The following is a 20,140-nucleotide window of genomic DNA, read 5'->3' on the forward strand; positions in this document are numbered from 1 at the left end:
CAATTTTGTCCACTCTTACAATGGCTTATGAAGAGTAGTTATCTGGCATCCAAGTTGGCTAGGTGGTCCACCGAGCCCGCCGGATATGAGCTATGCAGCTCGCTGATCCACCTCCCTCCTGTCGCTCGATGGAGCCAGTTGCCGCCCCAAGCTGGCGCGTGGTCCAGCAACTCACCGCTCCAGGCTAGCTCGACGAGGAGCTGTGAGCGGCTCCATGCTGGCACGATGGGGAGCACGGGCGTCGACGCTGTCGTCCACGCCGCCGCCTCGTACCGCGCCTCCCGTGTCTGCTAGAGTACTAGTAGTAGTGTAGAGTACTAGTAGTACTACTAGATAGTGAGTGTTTACTAATGTATCTACATACTAATTGCAACACATCCATGTGTTATCAATATAATGACCACGTATGGATTTGATGGTAAGATTTTTGTAAGTTGGTTGTCATATTATTGCTCTAACATGTAGTCAAAGTTAGCCTCCAAAACGCATTTTATACCCTATATGGATTGAGGGAGTACATGCATTGCCAAGGTTTCTCTTAATTCTTGCGTCCAACATTTCTATTGAAGCTTGAAATGTGAACATGTGAATGGGAGGGACTACTACAACCCTTCAAAAAGAACTGTAGTACTAATGGTATTGTACTCCCTCCGTTCACCATCTCACATGCTCAGTTTTTTCATTTGGTAAGAGGCAAACCATGTGGGGCCTACCTTAGAGGCAAGTCTCTATACACTGGAGATGCTTTGTACTTTTGATGTGTCCCATCAACTCGCAGAATGAGGAGAAGCTTGCTTAGTACGCCGTCTCCCCCACCCACCGGCACGGTGGCTCATAGAGTTGTAGGACGGGGAGAAGCTTGCTTACAATGTCTACGCCCGCTCCCTCGCCCACGCGCGCGGTGGCTTGTAGGATGAGGAGAAAATTTTACTACTCCCTCCGTTTACTCCTCGTCCCTACCTTGGTTAGAGAGATTATCATATAGTTTGAAATATGTCTTTAGTAGTAGTAGGAGTAGTACAGTGGTACATAGGAGTAGTACTACAGCAATTTCCTTGGAGTCCATGGTGTAGCAAGCTACCCTAGGCTATGTTGCTACTCCCTCCTTTCCGGTTTATGGCTCAATTTCAAAATCTCTCCAACCAAGGTAGACGGTGAGTGGTGGAATTAATTTCATACTTTGCACAAGTAATTAGTACGCTCGTTTTTCTCAAGAACTTATGTTTGCTGATGCATTAATTACAACGAATGCATGCATGACCACTAAATTTCCATGAACTTCTACATGCATTGGTCAATTTTCTCTTGACACTGCTTGCATCGCATGATTTAATGCACCTCGAAATTCAAACATGTTATGGTACTACTAGTAGAATTGAGACTTATAAAATAGAAAAATGAATTTTTTAGATGAGCCCTATAAACCGAAAAGGAGGGAGTAGTAAGTAGTACTACCTCCATAGTACTACGAACTCCGTAAAATCAGATTATGCGAAAACTAAGTTTCTCAACCTTTATTTGCTTGTTTCCCTTCCCACCTCGTTGCCTCGAACAGACTATGTCAAACTCCCCTTCCTGCTACGCGGAAAAAGACCCGCCCTCGCCTTTTTTAGTCCGGGTTTGTATCAATGGATGGCACGAAGCAGCAAAAAACCAAGCCATGTCTTGTACTCCTCTGTCGACGCTCGCTTTCATGTATTATGCACTTCCACTCGCCGACATGTGGGACATATAGCAACCGGGTAGACGTGTGATGCACCAAATAACAGTGTAGAACAGTAGGGGGACGCTCCCAAGTCGTACCGCCCCAATAGTAGTAATGAGCAATGAGACATCAAATCACAATGTCGCACCTTCCCAGACGGACAAAGCAACCATTATTTCACACTTCGCTGAATCCGGTTTGCCATCATCTCCTTCAAGAAAACCACGTATTGCTTTTGCCATTGGTCTGCCACAAGAGGGACGAGCATCGCCTTGGTACATCATGACACGTGGGACGGCATGACAGGCCATGCTCCCCCGCCCACCGCTCAATAAAATCACCTCATTTTTACTACTTCCTCCTTATCAGTTTGCAAGGCATGCACGTTGTTCTAGGTTGAGAATTTAACTAGCTATATATGTGATGAACAATATATGTTTAGAAACTACATCCACTTAAGAATCCAATGATATACTTTTTGTGACATAGTAACTCATATTTAGTTAGTCAAATGGATGACCTAGAACTACGTGCATGCCCTATAAACCGAGACCGAGGTAGTAGTATCTTTTTAGATCAATATAGTCGGGATTAACCAAGGAGCAAAAGCAAGTGGTAGGTTGCTCCTGTCGTGTTGGCGTAGCAACTCAAGCAGGGTCAGTCCACACACGAAATGGCGACAAACTTAATAGGACCCCTTTGGCTGACATGTGGCTCATGCACCGTCTTGTGCCAGGTGCGATGCACCAAATTATAGTTCGGAGCAGCGGTTGAACTTGGAGGCACCCTGGTCGTAGCACCGCAGTAGTAGTAAATGAGCAATGAGGGGTCAAATCACAAAGCCCCACCTTTCCCGTAGTAAGTTGGACAGACGAAGCAACCATCATTTCACTCTAGGGCGCAAGAGCATAAAGAAAAGAAAAAACCAATGATGCGTGCTACAGCTACCTAGGGCACCCTAGGGTAGGAGCCTCCACTACAAATCCTTTTTTTGGAAGCGCCTCCACTAGAAATCCGCTTCTACCTCGTCCACTTGAAGAAACCGATGATGCGTGTGGCGGTAGGCTTTGTAGGAGTACTACGGAACGCGGGTCCACGGCGTAGTAAACGGGAGAGGGATTGAATTCGAGTCAATGCCTTAATATGTGTGGTCCGCTTGGTTTTATGGGAACAAGGTAGCATTTTGGGTTTGGGGACCAGTGGAGATATACGTACAAAAAATTGTGCACGTAGCTTCTACCGTAAGGCAATGATGGATGGGCCCTGCATTTTGATATACCCGCAACCGCATGAAATTTGCTACTCGAAATAATGCATAAAATTTCCTCCAAAAACATCTATAACCAATGGGAAGTGAATGTATGCTTAAAATGAAAATGTAATAAACCCTCCATCTAGGTGTATAAGTCATCTTAGGTTTTGTTTGCTAGTTAATAGCATTGCATGTAATGAATTAACCACTGCATGTCATGTTTGAAAGTCTCAAGCCATTGAAAGCATGCACGACCCACATCTCTTATTGGTTGATATGTCACGAAATAAGAAATAAGGAGGGAGTTAATGTACCGTGCCTAAGTGTTTTGGGATTATTTGGTTTTTGGAACATGACTTACACACCTGGACGGAGGGAGTACAAAGAGAAAAAATGAATTGCAGTTAAAAGAACGAGATTTCTAACAAAAATGTGAATGTGAACTACATATGTGTGCACGTGACCAACACATATATTGTCAATACAAAATCTAATGCAAGAAATAAGTTATGAGTAACATGCACGAATTGATGATGTGGTGCTTGCATGCATAGAGTACAAAAACTATGTGATTTATGACTTGCATGCATGACTTGTTCTTCTGCCATAGTTGCATGTCTGGGAAAAAAAGCTACTAGTGGGTTGTACTAGCTATTTAGGAATAGAAAATATATACATGGAAGTTGTAGGGAAAGAGATGAATTGTATCTCAATTCCTATGCGTAGGGATTGGAAAAGAGATGTCATTTGGTTCACATCATAGGAACTTTTCTATTGAATCTAGAGATGACATGTATCTCAATTCCTATGAGGAGGGATTAGAAAAGGGATGTATTGGTTCACATCATAGGAACTTTTCTATTGAATATACGCAAATGTTTATTTTCCATTGAAATTGTGTGAGTATAGGAATCCATTTATATGAACCAAGTGGCTCTAAAGCTATAAAATGATATCTTGTTTATTTTCCTTTGAAATGTGGAATATATGAATCTATTCCTATGAACCAATTGGCTCTAAAGGAAAAAATCCTATAAAAATCATATCATATAGAGTTCCTATGATATTCCTCCACACCAAAGGATGATTGGTCATACGACAGTCTTTCTTCGTACACTCCTCCACCATCTTTATAGTTACCTATCGAAGATGAATGAAACGATATATACTATGTATTCTATGTGTGCATTTTGGTACAAGAAAACTCGGTAAAAGTTTGCAAGGTTCGAATTTTCAATAAAGCTATATGCACTGCATTTTGGAATGGGGGAGGAGCATACGGCAGTTGCTAACACTCACGTGGAAGATTTGTGTGTCGGAGGAGTGGCTGTTCTATTAAATGACATGGCAAAACTAACATTGTCGGATGCTGATCTAACAGTTCTTACGGCGTTCATCAGGAATCGGCTTGTGGAGAACGTTTGTCAGATATGATTTACGGACACATGCATTGCATTGATACGTGCCCCTCTCTCTCATGCACACACGCACCCTCACGAGTCACGACTCTCCCGAGTCCTCTCGCACCCATCGTCTATCTGTAGGTAGACGTCACACACACATGTGCTCTTCACACCCTAACCTTAGAACTTCTAAAAAACAAAAGACGTTGAGCACCTTTTATTTTAACCCACGCAGCACACACTTATACTATTACTCTTGTGGCGAACGTTCTTTGGGGATAGTATATTGTACTCTCACGAAGCGCAGTAGTTCTCTCACACCCACACGTGGGTACACGTAGGAGCACATTTTTTTGAAGCTGGTACAACAAAATCACTCCACTATATATATAAGCAGGAGTCTCAGTGCTTGCTTTACTAGGGTTCCTCTCTTTCACTCTCTCATGCTCTCTAGATCTAAGCAAGACATAGGTGGCCACACTCTCTCTTTGCTCATCGCTGGTCACAAATCCGGCTGGACCACCTCGACCTGGGCAGGGGTGTAGGTGTATCGTTCACGCTATCGTCAGCGGTGAGGGAGGAGACCAACGGCTGTCTACGTGTCCTGATCGGCGGTCATGTTGTTCTCTCCGAGACAACACCGGCTCGAGAGGGCCTCCGACCCCTTCTTCCTCCATGCGGTATTGTGGCCAAGATGTGACCTCCCGACGCCATCTTTGCCACATGCCAACGACCCTCAGGTATATATTCCTTCGAAACCTGCCTTGCTCTACTGCCCCAGCTCCCCATGTAGCTGCGTGTGTGTCACACCCCTAGTTCTGACAATGCCTAGTGCATGCATTAGAGTGTTGCACCATGTTTAAATTTCATTTAAACCTGAGATGGGGATTGACTAAGCCCTAGCACCAAATGAATTCAACTAGGGACAAAATAAAACCCTTTTCATTGAACTCAAAATGTCCTCTAAAAATGTTCAACATTTCTGGTTTGAGGTGGAAGCATCTACCACAAATGGTTTATATTTTTGCAGGACATATTTGGTCACTGAATAAAATCATATGTATTTTGCTTTTGGGCATTTAAATGCTAGTAAATATCTTAAATGCCCAAATAATTCTAAAAATAAGTGTGGGCTGTTGGAAATATTCTAAACAGAGCCCCTGATTATTTTCTGGAATTTTAGAGATGCCTAAGTATTTTTAATAAAGCCTCCCAGTTACAGAAAAATAGAAAACAGAAGTAAAATAGAAAAAAAAACCAGAGAGAGAAAGACCCGTACCTGGCGCTCACCTCAGCCACCCGGCCCAACTCCAGCTGGCGGCCCAGCCCGCCACCGCTACCCCCCCTGTCGTCTTCTTCCCTCGCCAGAAGGACGCGGGCACGCGCCGACGCGCGCACGGCCCCGCACGCCACCTCCTGCTTCCCCTCGGCCTCCTAGCGACGCCACGACGACGCCCCGTGTCCCCTCGCTCCTCTTTCTCACTCGCTGCACCCTCTCTCCCTCCCCTGACTCTCTTCCCCGAGCCGCCCGAGAGTCGCCGTCGCCGCCGCTCGCCATAGCCACGGCCACCGACCACCACTCGCCTCGCCGACGTGTTCATGGCCTCCATTTCGACCTCCTCGTCCTCCCCGTCGACTCACTCGACGCCGGATGCCTCAAAACACCGTCACCGGCCTCTTCTTCATCGCCGGCCGCCGCGGATCCCCATCATCGACTCGTCGCCGTCCGGCCTTCCCCGAGCCTGCTTCGACGTCCGCTGCAACCGCCGTGAGCCACCGAACCTTTTCCCCCTCTCCGTTCCCTCTCTGGCACGCCGTAGCTGCCTCGCCCCTTTCGCCCGACTGCGTCGCCGCCTGCACTCACCGCCGACACGACTCCGGCGACCATTTGGTCCGGGCGTCGTGTCCAACTTGCTCGCTGCCTCGCGTAGCTGCTGTAGGTGCCACGAACGCGATACCACGGCCGCAGCAGCCCCGTAGCCAGAAACAACCGAACGCCGGCGCCGCCTCGAGCTCGTTTCCGGCGAGCTCCGGCCGTCCCCGCTGCTGCCGCAAGCCTCCCTGGATGCGGGCGAGCCCCAGCTCCACGCGCGTGCACTCGGCCGGCCGTTTGGTCGCCGGAGACGCAAACCCGAGGCTCGCCACCGCGGCTGGCCTCGCCGGCGTCAAGCCGCCGGTGGGTTGACCCACTTTGACCACGGCGGGACCCCCCCCCTGTGTCCATGACATGTGGGGCCGGCCTGTTAATTAGGCTAGGATTAGTGTTAACTAAATACTAGTTAGTTTAATAGACACTGACAGGTGGGCCCTACCCTTTAATTAACCCGGCTAACCATTTAGTTAAGTCAATTAAACTCTGTTAAATCACTGTGCAGCTGACATGTGGGTCCCCTAGGTCAGATTTGACCTGGACAACGCCGTTGACTTGCTGACGTCACTGTGAAGTCATGCTGACGCAGTAAATTCATTTCTGGATTTATTATTATTCAGGAAATTACAGAAAATGCCTAAAACTTCAATAAATCATAGAAAATTAACCGTAACTCCAAATTAATTAATTTATATATGAAAAATTATCAGAAAAATTCAAGGAATCCATCTGTACCATTTTCATGCATGTTAGAACAACTTATCACTACTGTTTAGGGCAAATGAAGTGAAGGGCATTTAAATAATCACATATGGAGTTTGAATTTGAATCTTGTATTCAAACCAACTTCATTTAATCTGTTGCTAGTTGCACTAGCTCAAAACACATTCATATTGCCATGTCATGAGGATGCATCATATTGTGCATTGCATTGATTGTATTTCTTCTTTGTTGCCGGTATTTGTCCCCTCTCGATAGACGTGATACCGATGATGTGATCGTTGACACTGATGAAGACTCAATGTTATCTTCAGAAGTGCCAGGCAAGCAAAACCCCCTTGTTCATTCCGATACAATCCTACTCTCTCGCTCCTGCTCTCTTTTACTGCATTAGGACAACACCGATTCATCTGTTACTTGCTGCGGTAGCTGAACCCCTTTATCCTTTGAGTGACCTGTCATTGCCACAGTAAATAGATGAAACCCACTAGCATGAGTAGGAGTTGTTTGAGCCCTGTTGTGCCTACTCATTCATGTTTGTTTGTCATGCCTGCTACTGCTTAGAGTTGAGTCAGGTCTGATTCATCGGGGATGAATCAAAGGCGTGTGAACATGTCCTACTGTGTGAGCTAAGTGTGTGAATACGATTTGGCAAAGGTAGCGGTGAGAGGCCATGTAGGAGTACATGGTGGGTTGTCTCATTGCAGCCGTCCTCAGGAACTGAGTTCTGTGTTTGTGATCCATGACTCAGCTACTACCACGCATTGGGCCCGAAACCAATGGACCCTCTCGGCTTCTTGATCACCCTTGTCCTCTGTCCAGGAGTTGCAAGTAGTTTCTGGTGTTTGTAGTATGCTGGAGGCCGTGCGCAGCGCTGACCGTAGGGGTGGGCTGTGATGCGGTAGGCACGTGGCACGGTGTACCGGGCGCCCGTTTGGTGTCTCGGGAACCCTGTTCACATCGTTTGGGGCTGTGAGCGAAACTCCGGCCGGATCTCCTCATGGATGGAACCCGAATAGGCGATAAACCTGGACTAGAGACTCAAGTGTTTAGGCAGGCCGTGGCCGACACCCACGTTGGGCTTCCGCTTGAAGGTTGCCGAGTACATGTCGTGTAAACGGCGGTAAGTGGTGAGAGCGTGTGTGAAGAAGTACACCCCTGCAGGGTTAATATGATCTATTCGAATAGCCGTGTCCGCGGAAAAGGACTTCTGGGTTGCTTATATCAGTTCATAGACAAGTGAAAGTGGATACTCTAAAATACGCAAGATAAGTGTGAGTGCTATGGATGGCGTTCTCGTAGGGAGACGGGAGCGGATCCATAGTGGTGTATTGATATGGTGAATATGTGGACTCGTGTGCGCCACCTCAAAAGAGTCGCTTGCAGTCGTAGTTTAGGATAGCCACCGAGTCAAAGCTGGCTTGCTGCAGTTAAACCCCACCATCCCTTTGTTGATAATGATGCATGTGTAGATAGATCTGATGTAAGTCTTGCTGGGTACATTTGTACTCACGTTTGCCTATTTTATGTTTTTGCAGAGAGACTTCAGTCTCACTAGTAGTGCCGCTTGGACTTCGACGTTTAGCTTGATACCTCAGCTACGATCTTGTGCCCTCGGCAGGATCTGATAGATAGTCAGGCTTCTCAGCCTTTTTCATTTATAGATGTCTGTACTCAGACATGATAGCTTCCGCTTGTGCTTTGACTTGTATGCTCTGATTGTTGGGTCATGAGACCCATGATTGTAATATCTCGCTCCTCGGAGCCAAATGAATAAACTACTTGAGTCGTAGAGTCATGTTGTGATGCCATGTTGTGTTTGCACATATCGAGCATATTGTGTGTATGTTATTGAAATGCTTGGTATGTGTGGGATCTGGCTATCTAGTTGTTTATCCTTAGTAGCCTCTCTTACCGGGAAATGTCTCCTAGTGTTTCCACCGAGCCATGGTAGCTTGCTACTGCTCCGGAACACTTAGGCTGGCCGGCATGTGTCCTTCTTCGTTCCTGTGTCTGTCCCTTCGGGGAAATGTCACGCGATGAATACCGGAGTCCTATTAGCCCGCTACAGCCCGGTTCACCGGAGTCCTGCTAGCCCAGTGCTACAGCCTGGATTCACTCGCTGATGACCGACACGTTCGATGCTGGGTCATGGATGCCTGTCCCTGTAAGTCTGTGCCACTTTGGGTTTACGACTAGCCATGTCAGCCCGGGCTCCTTATCATATGGATGCTAGCGACACTGTCATATACGTGTGCCAAAAGGCGCAAACGGTCCCGGGCTAAGGTAAGGCGACACCCGTGGGGATACCGTGCGTGAGGCCGCAAGGTGATATGAGGTGTTACATGCTAGATCGATGTGGCATTGAGTTGGGGTCCTGACAGCGTTGGTATCAGAGCTTGACTGCCTGTAGGATTACCAAGCCAAACTGGTCGAAGTTGAGTCTAGAAATTCTTTAGTTATATAAGGGAATTGATTGTGGGATGGAACGTAAGGCTCTTTTTACTCCTTATACCTTATGCCTTCTGATCTGAGTCATCTTATCTTTCCTGCGGGGATTAAGAACTAGGCTATCTTTTCTTTCTATCAGGATCACGTGTTACTAATCCGTAGACTTATAGATTGTTGAATTTAAGCTTGAGTTCAGTTTCTACTACTTCCGTATGTTAATTGTTGATCTCGAAATCTTGATATTGTGCTTCTGAGTGGTTATGCCACCATTTTTGTGAATGTCTCAAGTCTTTTCTGAGCATTTACAGCCGTTATGCTGTCCGAGTCATTCCAGGTTTCTAAATAGTCTGATGCATTTGCAAAATCCTTTCCCTCTGGTTTCGATGCTCCTTTATGCCAGCTCAATCACACTAATTGTTGAGTTGAGGCATTCTATTGCCTTGACATTTATGTTGGAGTTACTATTATGACCCTAGGTATTTAGGGAGTCACCTAGTAATCTAGCAACGTTTTGTGTTCCCAGTGTGAGATTCTGGCCCTTATTCTCGAAAGCATTTCGTGATGCTACTTAGTAGTAGGTATTCTATCCCTGGGTTTTGAACCTGAGATTCACCCTACTTGCTTATGTTGATAGTTTTGCTCGTTCCTTTAGGTTATTAGTAACCTTTGCATTAGTCCTCGATGTTCGTGGTATTCCTTTCTTCCAAATACTATGAACCGCTTATGGCAGATGTTCCTCGCTGATCGAAAGATCACAATCAGAGTGCTCTCGATGGGTTCTCGATTCTACATTGTGACTCTGCCAGTTCTACCTTTCTGCATGGGTTATCCGGAAGAAATATGTGGAATTCGTTCGACATGCTAAACCATGCATCCACAACTCAGAAAATCGCATGTTCCTTTGAGTTGCTCTCTTTAGTTGCATTCTGACCCTCGTCTATCAATTGATACCAAGGGTATGCATGCATTCGTTTATCGATGCCTATTACCCTTGTGGTACGTCAAGCCATTCTGTCCTGAATGACTTGGAGAAACAAACTCCAGTACCTCATCCATATCTAGGATTGGGTCAAAGTAGTTGTGTTCCGCAGATCAAGTTACAATCCAGCTTCTGGTCTGCTCTACCCGGAAGTATTACCTTCTTTATGACAGGAATTTCATGAGAATTGCACCACCTTTTGTGAATTCTTGACATAGTGATACTTCTCGCCATCCTTTTTCATTCCTCGGTTCCGTGTTGTTGCAGCCGGAGTGCCGACAAGTGAATCATGATGTGTGAAATCAATACTCCTAGCAACTCCGTTGCTTGGTAGTTAAATGGACAATAACGTCATCCTTAGCGAGTTGACTATTGAATCATCACCCTAAGGTTGATTGTGCTACCTAGTCCATTTTCCTGGTGCACTCCTCGATTGATGAGATAGGATTTGCTAAGTCCTCGCTCATTTGATCATATCATCTTGCCCTGAAAAGCAAGATTGTTCTCGAGCTTAGTAACATATCGGTGGTTCATGATTTCCGAAGATCTCCTCGGAAGTATTACCAGGTTGTCACCTGACCGCTATGTTGAGCTCGTGATCAAGTTGGTTTCTTGTGAACCACCTTCTCTCCAAGAATCGGTGTTAGATATCCCTGAGCTAGTTGGTTAAGCTAGACAACAACTTGGAGAGTTGGAAGATAAAAGCTTGCCTGACTTAGTTCGTCCCAAAAGGATATTCTTGTGTAGTGTGTGTTGAAGAAAGATGATATCTTCATCGATTGGTCCCTGTGATCAGTTGCTGGACCTATTGTCTTATCAATCTTTTGATTTGAGTGTGGGCTATCGTCAAATCAAGTCAGAACCAACGATGTTCGTAATGTTGTCTTCCTCGTGGTTGATCCCTCGAGCATACACCATTATATCTTTTGGTTCTGACCAATGCTATCACCGTGTTCACATGATGGTGGAAGTTCAGTGATATGGAAATTCCGATGAGTTGTTGTTGAGCCCATTGACAACATCCTTATCTCCTCCATGATGTTGTTGAACATTAAGATAGTGTTGGAAACTTTTGAAAGTATTTTCTTCATGCTAGCTCATGAAGTACTTGTTTGATGAAAGGAGTGACTTCCTTTGATTCACGTGCATTTTGATGTAAGTTGCCGTCGTGAATTCGAGAAAGTTTGTTTTTGCTCCTTTGGAATCATCCCAAGTCGGTCATGCACGTGCGAAGAATTCTGTGGTCTGTTAGACTGATCATCTTCATTCCATACGTATATCCTAGCACACCAAGCCACTGATTGATTTGTTCAAGGAGAAGAAGTTCCTTCTTAAGAGTATACCTTATGCAAGGATTTTGATATCCTCGTTGATGGTTCCCCACCTGAACTCGGTAGTGTTTTATTATAAGACTACCACGTGGTCATGCTTGTCTGGGACAACGTGTTCACATGTTTTTAGCAGAACCAGCTCATGTTTTGGAGCTTACTATCGTAGTTCACTTCCCGAGTATCTCGCAACGTCACCTCGTCGATTTGTGTTGCAAACTTTCGTTTTCCTTCCTAGATTCGATGGGTCTGGAATATTCTGACACCAACCAGATCTGAATCTCAGGCAGATATGATGGTTGGAACATTTCCCCAAGAACTATAATATTGGTCCCTCGATAACCGGTAAAGTGGATGTCGTGGCCAGCACCACCCAGCCGAAAGACCTATTATTGCAGTATCTTGATTGAAGAAGTTGGCCACCTCCCCATAAGGATTTCGTAGGATTTACCTCCATAACTGTTCCTTATGGATTCTATTGCTCCCGAAGTCCGACCTTTTACTTGATGTCCTAGATACCAGACCATTTCTATGAATGGGTTACACTAGCACATCAAGGAGAACATTAGAAGCGGAGTGCTAGATGTCTCTCGGTCGATCATCCAGATTTTATTTCCTTGGCCCCGCCAAGGGTGAAATCTGAGAAGGTATTATCTTCCTTTGCATCTGCATCCTCCATCATCATTCATCATGGTAGCAAGTTGTGTTGCCAGGATCCTTGACACGGATGTTGGTAAAACCTTGATGAATATGGAAATGCTCAAGTTCTTGAGAGCACGCCCAAGCGCTAGGTGTTATCTTCGGCATTAACTGGGGATCCTCTCCGTTTCCTCGACATGCTATGACCTACTCAAACAGTGAATTCACTCCCTATTGTTGGGTTCTTCCCCAGTTACCAGAATCATTCCCAGCATTTGCATTTTGTTCCCAGCTTGCACCGCCAATGTGCCATTCTACCATGGGTCTCATCCATTTCGGTGATAAGCAAATTCATCCATTGCGTTGTCTTCAACAAGGTAATCCACATCATCCAAGTCCGAGTATGCCATTCTACCGACCCCCGCCAATCGATTGCTGTGATTTGCCTTAGGCGGATATAGAGAATCTCAATGATCTCTATATCAAAGGTAATTCTTTTTGCCACTTAAGGGGGGATATCTACGAATCACCCTCCTCCAGGATGTTTCGTCGTGGTATCATGGCAACTCAACTCCTCGCTACGTTGACAACCGTTTACCACCTTCTTAGGTGTGAAATTGTTGTCTACCTAGTGAACCCTCGTCATCCGTTTCTTTCCACCCCTCTTGATGTGTATCTCGTGTCTCAATCCGAGAGATGGTTCTATGTCTCATTCCGCGAGTTAATTCTGAGTTGTTCGATCTTCGAGGAGATCGACCCTTCTAGAGTCTCTTTATCTCCAGGTCTTGTTGGCAGGATTTCTCAGAGCAAGACATCAAGACAATGATGGTGAATGAATCAACGTTCAACTGAAGTGCACCCTGGATCGTGAAGATTATACTAGTTGCGTTTACCCTTCACCTTACCCTACGCTTGAATCTCGGGACGAGATTTTGTTTAGTGGGGGTGAGTTGTCACACCCCTAGTTCTGACAATGCCTAGTGCATGCATTAGAGTGTTGCACCATGTTTAAATTTCATTTAAACCTGAGATGGGGATTGACTAAGCCCTAGCACCAAATGAATTCAACTAGGGACAAAATAAAACCCTTTTCATTGAACTCAAAATGTCCTCTAAAAATGTTCAACATTTCTGGTTTGAGGTGGAAGCATCTACCACAAATGGTTTATATTTTTGCAGGACATATTTGGTCACTGAATAAAATCATATGTATTTTGCTTTTGGGCATTTAAATGCTAGTAAATATCTTAAATGCCCAAATAATTCTAAAAATAAGTGTGGGCTGTTGGAAATATTCTAAACAGAGCCCCTGATTATTTTCTGGAATTTTAGAGATGCCTAAGTATTTTTAATAAAGCCTCCCAGTTACAGAAAAATAGAAAACAGAAGTAAAATAGAAATAAAAACCAGAGAGAGAAAGACCCGTACCTGGCGCTCACCTCAGCCACCCGACCCAACTCCAGCTGGCGGCCCAGCCCGCCACCGCTACCCCCCCTGTCGTCTTCTTCCCTCGCCAGAAGGACGCGGGCACGCGCCGACGCGCGCACGGCCCCGCACGCCACCTCCTGCTTCCCCCCCCGGCCTCCTAGCGACGCCACGACGACGCCCCGTGTCCCCTCGCTCCTCTTTCTCACTCGCTGCACCCTCTCTCCCTCCCCTGACTCTCTTCCCCGAGCCGCCCGAGAGTCGCCGTCGCCGCCGCTCGCCATAGCCACGGCCACCGACCACCACTCGCCTCGCCGACGTGTTCATGGCCTCCATTTCGACCTCCTCGTCCTCCCCGTCGACTCACTCGACGCCGGATGCCTCAAAACACCGTCACCGGCCTCTTCTTCATCGCCGGCCGCCGCGGATCCCCATCATCGACTCGTCGCCGTCCGGCCTTCCCCGAGCCTGCTTCGACGTCCGCTGCAACCGCCGTGAGCCACCGAACCTTTTCCCCCTCTCCGTTCCCTCTCTGGCACGCCGTAGCCGCCTCGCCCCTTTCGCCCGACTGCGTCGCCGCCTGCACTCACCGCCGACACGACTCCGGCGACCATTTGGTCCGGGCGTCGTGTCCAACTTGCTCGCTGCCTCGCGTAGCTGCTGTAGGTGCCACGAACGCGATACCACGGCCGCAGCAGCCCCGTAGCCAGAAACAACCGAACGCCGGCGCCGCCTCGAGCTCGTTTCCGGCGAGCTCCGGCCGTCCCCGCTGCTGCCGCAAGCCTCCCTGGATGCGGGCGAGCCCCAGCTCCCCGCGCGTGCACTCGGCCGGCCGTTTGGTCGCCGGAGACGCAAACCCGAGGCTCGCCACCGCGGCTGGCCTCGCCGGCGTCAAGCCGCCGGTGGGTTGACCCACTTTGACCACGGCGGGACCCCCCCCGTGTCCATGACATGTGGGGCCGGCCTGTTAATTAGGCTAGGATTAGTGTTAACTAAATACTAGTTAGTTTAATAGACACTGACAGGTGGGCCCTACCCTTTAATTAACCCGGCTAACCATTTAGTTAAGTCAATTAAACTCTGTTAAATCACTGTGCAGCTGACATGTGGGTCCCCTAGGTCAGATTTGACCTGGACAACGCCGTTGACTTGCTGACGTCACTGTGAAGTCATGCTGACGCAGTAAATTCATTTCTGGATTTATTATTATTCAGGAAATTACAGAAAATGCCTAAAACTTCAATAAATCATAGAAAATTAACCGTAACTCCAAATTAAATAATTTATATATGAAAAATTATCAGAAAAATTCAAGGAATCCATCTGTACCATTTTCATGCATGTTAGAACAACTTATCACTACTGTTTAGGGCAAATGAAGTGAAGGGCATTTAAATAATCACATATGGAGTTTGAATTTGAATCTTGTATTCAAACCAACTTCATTTAATCTGTTGCTAGTTGCACTAGCTCAAAACACATTCATATTGCCATGTCATGAGCATGCATCATATTGTGCATTGCATTGATTGTATTTCTTCTTTGTTGCCGGTATTTGTCCCCTCTCGATAGACGTGATACCGATGATGTGATCGTTGACACTGATGAAGACTCAATGTTATCTTCAGAAGTGCCAGGCAAGCAAAACCCCCTTGTTCATTCCGATACAATCCTACTCTCTCGCTCCTGCTCTCTTTTACTGCATTAGGACAACACCGATTCATCTGTTACTTGCTGCGGTAGCTGAACCCCTTTATCCTTTGCATGACCTGTCATTGCCATAGTAAATAGATGAAACCCACTAGCATGAGTAGGAGTTGGTTGAGCCCTGTTGTGCCTACTCATTCATGTTTGTTTGTCATGCCTGCTACTGCTTAGAGTTGAGTCAGGTCTGATTCATCGGGGATGAATCAGAGGCGTGTGAACATGTCCTACTGCGTGTGAGCTAAGTGTGTGAATACGATTTGGTAAAGGTAGCGGTGAGAGGCCATGTAGGAGTACATGGTGGGTTGTCTGATTGCAGCCGTCCTCAGGAACTGAGTTCTGTGTTTGTGATCCATGACTCAGCTACTACCACGCATTGGGCCCGAAACCAATGGACCCTCTCGGCTTCTTGATCACCCTTGTCCTCTGTCCAGGAGTTGCAAGTAGTTTCTGGTGTTTGTAGTATGCTGGAGGCCGTGCGCAGCGCTGACCGTAGGGGTGGGCTGTGATGCGGTAGGCACGTGGCACGGTGTACCGGGCGCCCGTTTGGAGTCTCGGGAACCCTGTTCACATCGTTTGGGGCTGTGAGCGAAACTCCGGCCGGATCTCCTCATGGATGGAACCCGAATAGGCGATAAACCTGGACTAGAGACTTAGGTGATTAGGTAGGTCGTGGCCGACACCCACGTTGGGCTTCCGCTTGAAGGTTGCCGAGTACATGTCGTGTAAACGGCGGTAAGTGGTGAGAGCGTGTGTGAAGAAGTACACCCCTGCAGGGTTAACATCATCTATTCGAATAGCCGTGTCCGCGGAAAAGGACTTCTGGATTGCTTATATCAGTTCATAGACAAGTGAAAGTGGATACTTTAAAATGCGCAAGATAAGCGTGAGTGCTATGGATGGCGTTCTCGTAGGGAGACGGGAGCGGATCCATAGTGGTGTATTGATATGGTGAATATGTGGACTCGTGTGCGCCACCTCAAAAGAGTCGCTTGCAGTCGTAGTTTAGGATAGCCACCGAGTCAAAGCTGGCTTGCTGCAGTTAAACCCCACCATCCCTTTGTTGATAATGATGCATGTGTAGATAGATCTGATGTAAGTCTTGCTGGGTACATTTGTACTCACGTTTGCCTATTTTATGTTTTTGCAGAGAGACTTCAGTCTCACTAATAGTGCCGCTTGGACTTCGACGTTTAGCTTGATACCTCAGCTACGATCTTGTGCCCTCGGCAGGATCTGATAGATAGTCAGGCTTCTCAGCCTTTTTCATTTATAGATGTCTGTACTCAGACATGATAGCTTCCGCTTGTGCTTTGACTTGTATGCTCTGATTGTTGGGTCATGAGACCCATGATTGTAATATCTCGCTCCTCGGAGCCTAATGAATAAACTACTTGAGTCGTAGAGTCATGTTGTGATGCCATGTTGTGTTTGCACATATCGAGCATATTGTGTGTATGTTATTGAAATGCTTGGTATGTGTGGGATCTGGCTATCTAGTTGTTTATCCTTAGTAGCCTCTCTTACCGGGAAATGTCTCCTAGTGTTTCCACCGAGCCATGGTAGCTTGCTACTGCTCCGGAACACTTAGGCTGGCCGGCATGTGTCCTTCTTCGTTCCTGTGTCTGTCCCTTCGGGGAAATGTCACGCGATGAATACCGGAGTCCTGTTAGCCCGCTACAGCCCGGTTCACCGGAGTCCTGCTAGCCCAGTGCTACAGCCTGGATTCACTCGCTGATGACCGACACGTTCGATGCTGGGTCATGGATGCCTGTCCCTGTAAGTCTGTGCCACTTTGGGTTTACGACTAGCCATGTCAGCCCGGGCTCCTTATCATATGGATGCTAGCGACACTGTCATATACGTGTGCCAAAAGGCGCAAACGGTCCCGGGCTAAGGTAAGGCGACACCCGTGGGGATACCGTGCGTGAGGCCGCAAGGTGATATGAGGTGTTACATGCTAGATCGATGTGGCATTGAGTCGGGGTCCTGACAGTGTGGGTCTTTTTCTACTTCCGTCGGCTGTTCTAAAGCCATCTAGACATTTACTATCATTAGAGGTAAAGCTAGTTCATATAGTCAAATCTAAGAGTTGGTTCAGACATGGAAGAAAGTGGGAAAGCTGTAGCATGAATGTAGGAATTGGTTCTATGAGAAAACGGGGGAAGGTAGTAGATACTGGCTACCCAACCTGTCTCTTGGTTGAAAAGGGGAAGAAAGCATGGTGGATGTCGAATGGTCGGGGGAAGTGGACATGTCTCTTGGTCGAAAAAGGAAAGAAAGTGAGGGCTGTTGGGGGACACCGCAAATGAGAACGAGCTGGTCTAGATTTCCTGTGCTCACATAGGAAAATGTTTTCGAGGAGATAAAAAATGGGACAAATATAGACATGATGCCTGAGTGTTTGCCGCTCTCAGCAACCACATCTGCCTCACCACTTTATGCCCCTACTGTCCCTACGCCCATATCGCTATCGTTAATGTAAAATCACATGAAGCATTAAGCAATGCCACCTAATGTCACTATTAATTAATGGTCTAGTGCCATCGATAAATTGAAGCAATGCCATCACCATTTTATGAAGTGCTTCCGTCATGCTTTATTTCCCATGAATTGTGTTTTTGCAGTTACATTTAAATCTCGCATCGCTAACATTGCTTCATCCCAGTGGAACTACACAAATTTCATTGCACATTTACTGACCATGTGCTACTCTCATGACAGTAATACTAATGTTATTGTTCTGCATGTTAATCTAGTGGCTATGTTGATGTGATGTGATGCTACTTACTTAAGGGCACTTTCATACTGTCAATGTAGTGTTAGTTATAACACAATTGATGCTGCTATTAATCATATGCCACTACAAATAACTATCACTATTTAAATAACCATATTTCATATTTGCGCAAACAGGGATGTCTGTCTCCATAGCATTTCTATCTGCGCAATCAAAAGTACACACCTCAGTTTTAGTAGAACTACACAAAATGAGATGGCTATTCCTAGCTGCCATCCTATAACCACCCGTCTTCCAGGTATTCCTGCATTGGTAGTAACTAGGTAGAATGACCAACAAACTCTAAAAGAAGCCGATTCGTACGTTTTACTTCCTGATTTTAGTGCAGGGACGGCCAAAACAACTGCATCCTAGTCCAGACTGCACTTTCTACCAGTTCATCCATGGAACGATGACTAGATGGCACGGCTGCATGGAGGTTTTTGGGACAGGTGTGTGGACAAGAGGCATTGTTGTCCGCTTATTTCTGCAAATAGCGGTGCTTAAATTTAGTAGAATGCACAAGAATTTCAGATGGTCAGTACACTACGTGGTTTAGTTCAGCATTCTAGCTGAGGATACAATTATAATTGGTTATTCTGGAATGAGAGAACCTAACCCTGGATGGTGGCAACAAGAAAAACTAGAGTGAACTCTATGAATCATTGAGATGTATAAAATTGCTTAACTTATGCTTTTCAAGTTTTGTATGAAGCTGAGTTTAATGTGAGTGTTCCACATGAATGCTAGACTAGCGTGTGAACATTTGGAATTTACATTGTGGCCTTAGTTAACTACATGAACCACTGTAACAAGATACGTAGTTGCTTATATGTCAGATAGAAAATTATTGATTGTTAGGTGGTTGATAGCCAACTTTTCTAGTGTTGAAGCGAGCTGAGCCAATGTGCCGTGTTTTGCACCACTGCTTACAAGTGGGGTAGCACCAATAGTGTTTACAAGTACTTAACCAGCCTTATGTACCCTATGTATATGTCGGTGCATAGTTCTTGAACGATTACTCTATTTCATCAAACACACACTGCTCGTATGATAAACCGTGACAACTTATGTCTTACCATGCCATATTCATGAAAAAACTAGTGAGGAGGCATCTGTTTCGGCAACAATCATTATGGTTCTCACATGATTCACGTGCACACAAATGTAGCAATAGTTCCCATAGACGGATTCAAACAGAGTACTAGCCCGAGAGGGCTAGATAGTAGGCAAGGTTCGGATAATTAGACACAATACAAACTACTATTAAACACTTGCCGGGGGAACTTTTTCATGACTCGATCTAATTTGTAATGAACACAAGATAGACCTTGCCATGAACATCATCCAGGATGTCCGGCAACAGCTCAATCCTGTGAACCTTCCTGAAGATAACCTTGTGGCCTTGCCACTCATAAACTTGTTTGTGGAGGCATGCCACATCATCTTCCTACGTAAGCTTGACAAGAACAGTATGCCTCACAAACGAAGGAGTAGCTTTGAACTTCTTGTGCTTCAGTAAGCCTTGGACAACACGTCTGACAATAGTAAGGCTGGAATAAATCTCGACATTGTTATAAGTGCAAATGGCTTCCAGGATCCAACAGCCTAAGAACTCTGTTTTCCCGGTGCGTATATTCAGGTCATCTGCCTCATAGTGAGTGACATGTACAACCACACAATCCTTGTCTGCATCAGGGCTCTAATTGAAACATAAACAAATTCTGAATTACTTTCCAGTATAAGAAACACAAGTTATTTAAACCACTATGTAGAGTCAAAAGTATGCATGACAGGGAAGGTAGCATGGCATCGAAGCTAATAAATTTTCCATTATTCATCACCACATACTTAGCTGAAAAACCACAATTGAGATCGGCAAAGA

At 46.1% G+C, this 20,140-nt stretch overlaps 1 protein-coding gene across 1 annotated transcript in view; it reads left to right on the forward strand.

Annotated features, from left to right (window-relative positions):
* The first annotated feature begins 225 nt into the window (after positions 1-225).
* LOC119357812 (E3 ubiquitin-protein ligase SINA-like 10) overlaps positions 226-20,140 on the forward strand; it is a 90,325-nt gene continuing 70,410 nt past the window's right edge. Inside the window, exon 1 of the mRNA XM_037624635.1 lies at positions 226-269. Within this exon, the coding sequence (XP_037480532.1) occupies positions 226-269 (44 nt within the window). The remainder of the gene's footprint in view (positions 270-20,140) is intronic.

Source organism: Triticum dicoccoides, chromosome 2A (assembly GCF_002162155.2).
Source record: "Triticum dicoccoides isolate Atlit2015 ecotype Zavitan chromosome 2A, WEW_v2.0, whole genome shotgun sequence".
Lineage (NCBI taxonomy): Eukaryota > Viridiplantae > Streptophyta > Magnoliopsida > Poales > Poaceae > Triticum > Triticum dicoccoides.